The sequence below is a fragment of the Protopterus annectens genome, chromosome 1.part0 (assembly GCF_019279795.1).
Source record: "Protopterus annectens isolate FY-2018-M chromosome 1.part0, PAN1.0, whole genome shotgun sequence".
NCBI lineage: Eukaryota > Metazoa > Chordata > Ceratodontiformes > Protopteridae > Protopterus > Protopterus annectens.
In genome coordinates, this window is record NC_056725.1 from 1,334,079,470 (window position 1) to 1,334,091,543 (window position 12,074).

The 12,074-nt window shown below is 44.0% G+C and overlaps 1 protein-coding gene across 4 annotated transcripts in view; it reads left to right on the top strand.

Moving 5' to 3' along the window:
* The window catches only part of XRCC6 (X-ray repair cross complementing 6), a 367,025-nt gene that overhangs the window by 351,959 nt on the left and 2,992 nt on the right, over positions 1–12,074 (top strand). For all 4 annotated transcript variants that reach the window (XM_044066525.1, XM_044066544.1, XM_044066515.1 and 1 more), the window contains one exon: positions 266–376. In XM_044066525.1, coding sequence (XP_043922460.1) covers positions 266–376 — 111 coding nt within the window. The remainder of the gene's footprint in view (positions 1–265; positions 377–12,074) is intronic.

Below are 12,074 nucleotides of genomic sequence, written 5' to 3' on the forward strand. Positions count from 1 at the left end.
AGTGAGATGCTGATGGTGACCTTTGTTGTTTCCAGTGATGCAGTTAAGGGCTGTAAACTTTCCTCCTCTCCCAGTGTTTGTATGGAGAATTGAAGAGTTGGGTAATAGCAAGTCACTATAGGCTCAATGTAACAAACCTCCAGGAGAATAAGCCCCCAAAATATAGCATTATGTATGTTATCAGTTATTGCAGAGTTTTCTAAGATCTTATTTTTATATTGTTGAATTTTCTGAGTGGTATAATTTTGCTTCTTTATTTCTGCAGTGCCAAAAGTGGATATGATTGATCGTAGGTTGGGGTCTATAGTAGAGGAGTTTAAAGAGTTGGTTTATCCACCAGATTACAATCCAGAGGGATCGGCAAAGCGAAAGCAAGGTATGTGCTGTGCTAGACCATTGTGTACTGTGTTACTGCCCCTACAGTATCGCACTTGAAATTATCTGTAAGCATCAGCTATATTTTCATAGTCGTCAGGTGTACTAAAACACGATCTCCAAGATTTCTGTTGAAGAAATAGCAAAGGTGTTTCTACTTGGGCAGGGATTCATAAAGAAGTCCACCATGGTTGCAAACTTCTAGAGCCAAAAAGGGCATTTGTGGAAAATGTAATTCAGAAACATGTTTGGCCACAATGAGGAAATTCCTCATTATTAGTTAATTTGCATGTCTCTGAATCTTATGCTGTTACCACCAGTACTTATCAGCAGTTTCTTATAGTAATCATCACTCTGCCAATGTATCTCGTTGGAACAGGTGCACACCCTCATTTACATACCCCATTCAGCTGTCTCTGAATTTAAAGAATGTCCCTGATGCTTTTTTTCCCTGTTCTTCATACATCATGGTTGATTACACACATAGGACTGATAAATATGTAGAGCCTAGCACTAATTCCAAATTGCCCCAAACCACTATCTAGGTAAGTGACTTTCTGAAGGTGACCGTAAGTAATAAAAGTGAAAAGATTCAAACCCTGTACTCTTGACACAGGAAGCAGCTCATTGACTCAAGGGCTTTACTCCTCTTTGCTAACTTTCATTATTTTTCGTGTAGAGAAAGTGCATTGTGATGCAAGACCTGTTGCTGTATTAACTTTTTAAGTGGTTTACCGTAACATTTAAAAAGTGTCCCTGGTGCTGTATAGTGTCAGCTTTATCCGGGAGTCTTGAGCATGGCTGTTGAGAGGTGTGGCAGCCTTCCTCACACACAGTCCCACACCTCTCAGATCTCCCTGATTTTCAGAATGACCCTAATGTTGTCTCTTATAACTGCCATGTCTCTTGCAGCTCATAGACCGTTGCAGTCTAGTAATGGCAGATGTTAAAGTTTAATACTTCTTATTGGTCTGAATATGCTTTGTGCTGCAAAACCTGTTGATGTTAATCATACTGATTACTACTGCAATACTCTAAAGTCCATAGGCTATGTCCTGCCAGGGATGTAACAGCCAGTCAGCTTCCAGGCACCATTCATTTGCCCAAGCAGTTAGGCAACTTGAGCTGATCTGACCAAAAGACAAGTTTGGACATCAAGCCCTTCAGAGCTTCTCTGCCACTGAAAAGTGTGTTCCTCTGTGGGCTTTTGAGAATTTCCTATTTACTGTTTAAATTTACTTTCTTGGCTAGGAAACTTGTATTTTTTTTATCTAAGAGCTTCTGTTTTACAGACTGTCTTGAGATTTTTTGTAAATAGGTTCATAGGTGGTTACTGGGCTGTTGACCCTGATCCAGAGGTCTTTGTAAGCCTAGCCATATGTACCCAGTATAATACTAGAGAATCCCAATATAGAGGATCTTGTCTAATCTTGAGATCTTAGTTGACAATAACTGCCAGGGTCATAGGTGAAATCCCCGGCAGGAATTTATGGTTTCCCATCCAGTCATCCAGGCTACACTTAAACAAGGTCACAGAGGGGCTTTGTTTGATGTGAACTAGTAGCCTATTCCAGAGAAGTGGCAACCTCTGAGAGATGCTTCTTTCTCTTCTTCAGGTCCTGTTGATGTCACAGGCCAGGTTAAGGTCCCTGGAGCGGGTGACCCTTGTCCCGTTTGACTTGCGGATGTGCAGTATTTCCGTTGGGTTTGGATCCAAGATTGCTCTGTAGGCCAGGCACAAGTGTCCTCTAAGTGGTCTGTATGCTGAGTACAGTGATAGTGACTGCAGTCTGTCAATGTATGACGTGCTGAAGACTCTGAATGTTCTTGATCAGAAATCTCTGAGGTCTCTAAAGTTGCTACAGGTGCCTGGTAAGATGCATACTAAAAGGAGCATTGTACTAGATTATCAGCCTGATGAGGGTCGAGTACAGGGGTGTTATGACCTCTTTCACACTTGAGGCAATGCTTTTCCGAATGAGGTGTGCAACACAGAATGCCGTCCTTACCACAGTAGACACATGGTGGTCAAAGTTTAGGCTACAGTCAGCTTGTGTTCCCAAGTCTCTCAGCACTGAGTTGTTACTTAAGGTATTATTTATATGATAGTTGCAGGGATATCGTTTTTACTGAAGGGGGTGATAATGCATGTTTTTGCATTAAGTTTGAGTCCATGGCTTTGACACCAATCATTGGTTTGTATAAGTCCTTATTGACATAGTTTGGGGATTCAGTGATTGCACCTAATTTGCATTCATCAGAAAACTTAATCAGCCTCCATTGTTCTGTTTTGGCCTGGACTTTTGAGATGTATATTCCAAACATTAAGGGCCCAACATTTAACCCTGTGGAATGCTACTGGTGACAGGTCTGCTGGTTGAGATTAAGTCCCCAACTTTGACTGAGTGTGATCTGTTGGTGAGTCAGTTAGCAACCCACCTGACGACATAAGGGTTGATATTCAACTGGGAGAGTTTGAGTGATGCTCGAGTGCAGTATTGTGTTGAAATTTTTGGCCAAGTCAAGGTAGGCTGTATGCACAGATTTGCCTTAGACTATAGCTTTGGTGATGTTTTCGAAGAAGTCCACTAGGTTTTGCAGGTATGGGCCTGCCTTTGACAAAACCAAAGTATGTCTGATGAAGGGTTTGGAGATCACCTATAATATTATAAGGTCCATGGTGATTCGTTCCATGGCCTTACAGATAAAGCTGGTTAAGCTTATGGGTCTGTAATTCCCAGGGTCTGTTACTGTACCCTCTTTATGAAGGGGGATGATGGTTGCTGTTATCCATTCAACAGGGACAAAGCCAGTACTCAGGCTGTGGTTGAAGAGAGTAAGCCTGAGGTCTTCAGCAAAGCTTGTGGGCATTCTATCTTACCCATAATGCAATTCCCTAACTCCCCCAGATCTCGTTTGCTGCTGTGCGAAGGAAGTGGTTCTCCAGCAAGCTCTGGGCTAAGTATTTTTTTTCTTTTTCTATAATACCTTTACAAATTTGAAACGCTCTTTATAAGCTTATTTCTTACTTTCCAAAAACTGCTTCGTGTCCGTTTAAATTAGAAGATGTTCCTGTGTGTGTGCGCGAGCGCTATTTTTTAATATAACTTACTTTTCTCTTTTTCCCTACAGCCATTATGTCTCAAAGGCAAGAAGGGAAACCTCTTGGTTTCAAAAAATGCGAACAGTGTGGAAAGAAGATGCCCCTGAGTTATTCACACACTGTGTGTGTATTGCTTGGGGCCTCTACATATTCAAGAGTCATGCTCCATCTGCCATGGTTTCAATCACAGGGCTCTTATGGAATATAAGAATAAACTCATATTAAAGGGACTGTTTACATTTCCTTTTTCTGAGGCGATTTCACCGGAGTCTGCAACCTTTTCAAAGTCTGACAAGTCATAAAATCGTGTTGCTTTGGCTCCAAAGTGTTCCTCGGAGCCATGTCAAAAAGCTCCTAGGCTCTCTGCTCCAACAGAACCTTCTAAGCAGGCAGTCATTCCTGGATCCAAGGGTTCGTCAGAGCAGCTTGAACCTTCAGTTCAAACCTCTTTGGCTCCCACCAAATTTACATATCAGAACCCTTCTCCATCCTTGGATCCAGTACCTTTTCAGGTCCCATCTCCATTCTTGACTAAATCAAGATCACCAACTCTATCTATTCAGTCTACCAGGAGTTTGTCTGGCGAAGATGTGGATAGGGTAGTGCAGAGGCTTCTAAAGACACCGACCTTGGCCAAGTTATTACTGGATCCGAGCCTAAAGGAATTGGAAAGTCCTCCCCATAGGCACCTGTTATTATTCTAATCTCTCCCCTGGTTTCAGAGCTGGAAGATTTGGATGTCCAACTGGTGTCTGTCTTGGATCCTATACGCATTGGTTCCTCGGGCCCAGTGTCTGCTCTGAGTGTTTCTGCTCAGTTGGAGCAGGAGACCTCTAGGGTCCGACATTCTCCGGTCGGATCTGCAGAGTGGGTTTGGATCTCTCCTGATCATACCATGCCTCTGTGGGCTTTGGTGTGGGTGAGTTTGGATCCTGCCTGTGCCTCAGATCTTCTTTCTCCTGCACCAGAGATTCCTTCGGCCCCCACAACCCTTTTGTCAGATCCAGGGTGTTCTACGGGGCAGGTATAGAGCATCTTTGAGATTATGAGGAGGGTAATGACTACTTCCCAGTCTGACACTGTCTATCCTGGATCTTCCTTTCAGTTCTAGGCCAGTGACTTTACCTTCTCATGTACCCTCTCCACAATACTGCAGAGACCCCAGGCCTCAGGATGTCCAGCAAGGGTCCCCCCCTGCTTCTGAAACGTCCCCAGACAAACCCCACTGAGGAAGTCCTTTTGAAGAGGACTTTCAAGACTAAGCATCTTGACTCCCCAGAAGAGTCAATCATATCAGATACTGACCTTGATGATGCAGAAGGGTCTCCATGGTCAGTTCCTGAAGATGTTTCATTTGGAGACGTCCTGAAAATATTAAAGCAGAGAAGTGACTGGCAGTCTACATCCCCTTCAGCTGAGGAGTCCGTATACCTGAAGGCTTTTCGGTCTCGCCCTTCCTCTTATTAGATGACCCCTCTTTCCGATGAGCTTATTGATTTATTGTCTCGAAAGGCTTGGGAGACCCCAGACTCCATAGTGTCGACTCCTAGGAGGCCAGATAAATGCATTACTGCCCCTAAGGGCAAGACTTTCCTAATTAAAGGTGTAGCAGTTGATGCCATGGTCGTGGCGTTGGCCATGAAAAACAAATTATATGAGACCAGTTCCTCTAACCATCCTCCAAATAAGGATTCTGGAACCATGGGGTAGGTATGCGAAGTGCTTTGCCTTACGGTCACAGAACTACTTGAACCATTTTACTAGATTGCAGAGGGACCGGTTGAATGAGCTGTCAGATTCTCTTCAGGGAGCTTGTAGTTGACGTGGCGTCAATCACCACTTAGCTCTCTACCCTCAATTCAGTTGTGAACTCATCCATGAGACCCGTATATGCAGCGGATGGAAACAAGTAGGGCAGCAGACTCGGGTATCTTCTCTTAGGAGGCAGGCCTAGATGTGCCTTTGCAATTTCGTGGAGCCCTTAAGTCTTCCTTTATCAACATCCCTTTTGACGGCTCCTGTCTTTTTGGGCCCAAAGTAAAAAACTCACCAGGTGTGAACAGGAAGGCAAGGCCTTGTCTTCCATTGGAGTATGTTTTTCCACACCTACCCTTTCCCAAAAGTCAGAGGTAGTAGAAAGATGTGGTTCAGAAAACCACAAAGGTTTTTCCAAAACACACAGGGTGAAAGTTCTTCTAGAAGCAGGGGGGGGGGGGGACAATAATGGAAGACTCCACCCTCATGGCAGGGGAGGCCCGCAGAATCAGGGCACAAGATAATCTTTCTTTGGTAGACCTTTTCAGCACTCCTGAAGGGGTGCCCAATTGCTCTGCTCTAGAGGCAGTCGGGGGCGATTGTATCTGCACCTTCATACCTGGCAAAAGATAAGTGACAGGTGGGTGTAGGGCATAATATCTAGAGCTTATACTATTCCCTTCTCCTTCCTCACTCCCTTAAACAAATCAGTTCCAGACATTCCACCTAGTTAAAAGGAACAGGCAACCTTAGAAATTCAAAAGTTGCTGAGAAAGAGTCATTCAAGAAGTTCCCGCAGATCAGAGAGGATTCGGAACTTACTCATAGGTTCATAGGTAGGTACTAGGCTATCGGCCCAAGGGCCTACATAAGCCTAGCCAGTAAGGTTCCATAGCTTACGCCACCCAAGAAAGTTACTTTCATGTGCTACTGTCGAGCAGAGACACAGAAGCGATCCCCGGGGTGTATTTCCTATTTATATTTTATATATAATGAAGAACTTTGCTTGACATAGATGGGTAGCTTGTTCCAGAGTATAGGAAGTCTCTGGGACAGGAATCTATCCCGCCAGTGTGTCCTGTTTATTGTGGTGACAAGGTTTAGGTCCCTAGAGGGTGTAGCTCGGAGGGATTGGGATTTCTTTAGGTGTTGCATGTCCAACAGCTCTGGGTTTGACATAGCTTTATATGTTAGGCAGAGATCACCTCTGAGTAGGCGATATGCTACGGTGTAAAGCTGGAGTTTTTTGAGGTGGTCAGTAAAGAGCATTTGTTTGAGGCCAGTAATCCTCTTTGTAAGGTACTTCTGTGGCCTTTCCAGCTGCTGCAGATGTCTTGTGAGGTACATTCCAAAAGGGGCGTTGTACTCTATAATGGGTCTAATGATTGAGTATAGGGGAACAATGACCTCTTTTTCCTGGATGAGAACCCTTTTATGATGAGGTGTGCCATGTAGAAGGACTTTCTGACTACTGTGGAGATGTGACTATCAAAGGAGAGACTACTGTCCACCTGGGTCCCAAGGTCTCATCACGCATTCGGTGTTAAGTAGATTGCTGCCTATGTGGTAGTTCATGGTTACAGAGTTTTTACCAAAGGGGATGACACTGCACTTTTTGGCATTGAGCTTGAGGCCATGGCTCTGACACCAGGCATCTGTCTCAGTGAGGCCCTTCTGTAGGATGTCCACATCACTTGGGGACTTAACTGCGACTCCTAGTTTGCAGTCATCTGCAAACTTCGTTAGCCAGAGGCCTTCTTTGTTAGCCTGTACTTCAGAGAAGTAGATACCAAACAGGAGAGGTCCCAAGACGGAACCATGTGGTACTCCACTTGTCATTGTGTTGAGTTCAGATCTGGAGTCTGCAACTTTTACAGTGTGGGTTCTGTCAGTGAGCAAGTTGGCAACCCATCTTGTGACGTAGGGATTTATACCTAGTTTAGTGAGTTTAGCTATAATCCCAGAATGGGGGATGGTGTCAAAAGCCTTGGCAAGGTCAAGATAGGCTGTGTGAACCACCTTAACCTCATCCACGGCTTTGGTGACTGCCTCAAAGTAGTCAATCGGGTTCAGGAGGCATGATCTGCCTTTCATAAACCCGAAGTGGGTGGGATCCAGAGTTTGGAGGTTACCAATGTCTTTGTTTATGAGTTCCATGGTGATATGTTCCATGGCCTTGCAAACCAGGCTCGTCAGGCTGATAGGTCGATAGTTCCCGGGATCAGTGGTAGCTCCCCCTTTGTGGAGTGGGGATAACTGTTGCTGTGCGCCATTCAGTGGGCACAAAGCCTGATGCGAGGCTGTTATTGAACGTGGTGCTTAAGTGAGGAGGCAGTTAGTTCTGAAGTTCGTGTAAAACGCAGCCTGGGATGTTGTCCTGTCCCATGGATGCTGTGTTTTTGGCTTTAGAGAGTGCAGCTTTTACCTGCATAGTTGTGATTACAGGGACTCTGCATTCTTCCTGTATAGATATGGGCCCTTTAGGGGGTGAGAGGGGGGTTAGCACTGAACCCATCTGCCAGGATGATGGCAATATCAGTTGGTTCTGTAATTTTCATGCCTTTGTGCTGTAACTCAGAGCAGATCTGGGAATTGCCATCTAGATTCTTGACATAGCTATAGAATGCTTTGTGGTTGTCCTTGGATTTAGTGGCAGTTTTGTTTTCGTAGCTAGCTTTGGAGGATCTTATAAGGGATCTCAGCTTCTTATTGAGGCTGACCAGGGAGCTCCTCCACTCATGGGATTTTACTGTCTTTTGCAACAGTTTCTTCCTTCTGTTGCACAGCTTGTTTATGGCAGGGGACCACCAGATTGGCTTCCTTTTTTAGGAGGATAGCGTCTTGGTTCTATTTGGAATAGCACGATCCATGCACTTGTGTAAGTGCTTATAGGTTCTTTTCAGTTCCAAAGAAAATGGGGGATTGGAGAACCATTTTGGATATCAGCATTCTGAACAAATCTGTGAAAGACCAAATTCCAGATGGTGACACTGCAGTCAGTACTTCCATTCTTGGAAAAAGACAATTGGATGTGCTCTATAGACCTTCAGGATGCGTACTATTATATACGAATAGAAAAGCAATCCAGAAGGCACTTTTGCTTCTGGCTAGGAACCAGTCCCTCCCAGTTTTAAGCTCTGCCCTTTGATCTCACTACAGCCCCCAGAGTGTTCAACAAATGCATGGCAGTACTGGCGGCTCAAATGAGACAAGGATTCCAGGTGTTTCCATATCTGGATGACTGGCTCATAACCACCCAACCAGATATCTTCTGCTACACACCAGGTACTATACTCTACAACTCTGTTCCTCCCTAGGAATTACCATAAATTTTGAAAAATCTGCTCTAGAGCCATGTCAGAGCTTAGTCTTCATAGGAGCAGAAATAAACGCAACATCAATGATAGCAAAACTCCCACGGGACAGAGTAGATGACCTTCGACATTATGTAAGACTGTTGATCAGAAAGAAATGCGCTTTTGCCAGAATAGTTCCCCAAGTACTGGGAAAAATGGCTGCTTCAATTGTTCTCATTCCCATAACTCGTCTTCACATGAAAATACTTCAGTGGTTACTTTCGATGCAATGGTCAGTTGTAGAATTTCCAATGACACACGACCATGATAACCAATTCATGAAAAAGGATTTCCAATGGTGGATTCACTGTCCTCTGTGGTTTGTCAAGGCTGTCACTCTGTTCCCCCTCAACCCCAAGCCACGGTGACTATGGACGCTTCCCAGATTGGGTGGGGGGCATTGTCTGGGGAAGACAGTTCAAGGCATCTGGCATTAACACGGGGCTCATTCGCACATAAACATCCTGGAGATGAGGGCAGTGCTTTTGGAACTGCAAGTTGTTCAGGACTCTCTCCCTCTTGGAACGATAGCAGTCCACTCGTACAACATGTCAGTGGTCTAGTACATAAATAAACAAGGGGGCACCAGGTCTTAGCCCCTTTTTTTGAGAATCCCTAAGTGTCTGGCAATTGGCAACAGCTTCCAACCGCTTTCTGATAGCAGTGCACATTCCAGGAAAATCCAACATAATTGCAAGAAAATTAAGCAGAGCCATATTATGGCCTTGTGGGTGGTCCCGCAATCAAAAAGTTGCAGAAAAGATCTTCTGAAAATGGGGACAGCCTTGCTGCAACCTCTTTGCTTTCCCCATAAATACCAAATGCAGCAACTATACTTTGCCCTGATCCTTCCTCCGGGGGAGTCACCAAGGGATGCACTTGTTCACGATTGGCCCCCGGGACTTCTTTAGGCCTTTCCACCAATTCCTCTAATCCTCAAATTTCTGTAGGAAGCAAGTTTGTTGAAGGTGACAGTAGTCCTAATTGCCTCTTATTGGCCTCAACAGATTTGGTTCCCCTTCCTCCAGCCTCATGTTCGGGACGAACCATGGATTCTGTATCATGTTCCAGACCTTCTGACTCACCCATCAGGGATGGTTCATCCCAATCTGAACAATCTCAAACTTAACAGCTTGGCTGCCCCAGTTCCCCTGATTGCCAGGTTTCCTTCCCTTTCCTCTCCACTCAAACACATTTTATCTTCCCGGAAGTCATCTACTTGTAAACTGTGCAAAGGAAAGTGGGAGAGATTTGTTTCATGAGCCAGCAATAATCAAATGGATCTCTTTACTGTGCCCATACATTCTATTCTAGAATTTTTAACTAAACTTTTCGTTGAGGGTGCTGCTGCAGCCACTATTAGAGCTCAGTTGGTAGCAATTTCAAACTTTCACATAGGAGAAAATGGTTGTGGTATCATGTCAAACAGACTTTGTAAGACATTTTTGAAGGGAACTATGATACTAAGACCCCCGTACAAAAACCTTTCCCCACCTTGGGATCTGAATTTTGTATTGTCAAACATTATCTGTCATTCCTTTCAGCCATCTGCTTCCTGTGACTTGAAAGTATCTTTCTTGGAAAATGCTCCTCTTTGTGGCTATTACCTCAGCCAGGAGAGTTTCAGAATTGCAAGCTTTATCTGCCAAGCCACCATACTTAGTATTTCATAAGGACAGTTTCTTTACGCACCAGTCCCTCATTTCTGCCCAAAGTTGTGTCTGAAAGTAACCTCAATCAATCTATTGAGTTACCGGTATTAATTTCCAAAATAGGGGAAATATTCATTACATCTACTGTATGTTCTTATTTCTACCTACACAGAACTGCAGAAATCAGACAATCAGATCAGCTATTTGCTTCTTACTCTGACGTTAGGAAATTCCTACCAGTATTGAAAGTTACCTTATCCAAATGGCTTTTGCAATGTATTTTCTTCATTTATAGTTGTAAGAACAAAACTGTCGTGACACCTGTTAAAGCTTACTCCACTAGACCGATAGCTACTTCTGCAGCCTTTTAAGCTAGGCTACCTTTGGATAATATCTGTGCTGCAGCAACATGGGCAACGCCTCATACCTTTATTACTCATTACAAAGTGGATTTGGCCTCCAGGAGCAGAGCATCCTTTGGTTCTATGGTTCTGAGGAATGTTCTTCCATGAGCCACCCAAGCATCAGGTAGCTTGGGATGCAGTCCCATTAGTGAGAAAAAAAGGCGAGATTGACAACATCACATAAAGAAATTACGTACTTAACATTATGTTTCATATGTGTGTTGTCCATCTTGACCTTTATTCTCACAACCCTCCCTCCATACCCCTGCCTATACTCCTGGAAGACAGAGTAGCACTAATTGGATATTGTAGGACTCTAGCCTCAGAAACGATCCTTTTCTGTTAAGCTATGAAAAGCTTTACCTCTGATCTGAGTTATCAGGGGTAAACAAGATCTAAAGGAGTTATGGAATTGCATTATGGGTAAGACAGAATGCCCACGAGGTTTGCTGAAGGCCTTGAGCTTTTGTAAAAGGCCAAGACTGATCCTATGGATCGGATCTGACTGATAGGTGGGAATAAAGGTAAAGATGGACTACACACATGGAACTTCATGGTAAGTACATAACTTCTTTTGTTAGACCATTTAAAACGCAACCAGGGGTGCCACCTGGTCCCATTGAGGCTGTGTTTTTGGCCTTGGAGATAGCATTAATGACTTGTTTTTTTGGAGATGCAAGGTGGGGGAGATGTAGAAGGAACACATAGTAGAATGTTTGGAGTGAATGGGGGGGGTGAAATTTTCCCCAAACCTGTCCACTAATAGGCTAGCTATTTTCGCAGGATCCATGTGTGTGATGCCATCCACAGCCAGTTTAGCAAATGTCTCGGTTCTACTTTTTAGGTTATGGATATAGCTGAAGAATGCCTTATGGTAATCCTTAGCTGTGGTTGCTAAATTTTTTTCGAAGTTGCCCTTAGAAGATTTCATAAGTTGTCTAGTTTGTTTAAGCAGAGGAAGGTCTTCCTCCAGTGCTGGGATCTCTCTTATTTATTCTTAAACATCAACTTCTTCCTCTTGTTGTATAACGTATTAATGGCATATGTTCACCAGGGAGGCTTGTTTATCTTGAGGATCTTGTTTTGATCCCATCCGAAACAGCTGTCAATATATTTGTATAAGTGTTTATACAGGGCATTTGTGTGTATACCTTAGTGTAGTTGTTACTACCTTCTGTGGGATCAGGAGCTTGGAAATTATTTGTCGTACCTTAGGAGGGTATAATTGGCTTTGGTGAAATTTTTTAGCCTGATTTCACCTAAGAGGGGTCCAGGCGTTACTACTACTTCAAATGTGACTGATTTGTGATCAGATTTAACCAGTGAGGGTCCTATACTTGTGATGGTGCAATGGTCACCCATGTTGGTAAGGACCAGGTTGAGAATATTTGAGCCCCTTGTGGGGCTGCATAATATTTGTCCCAGAAAG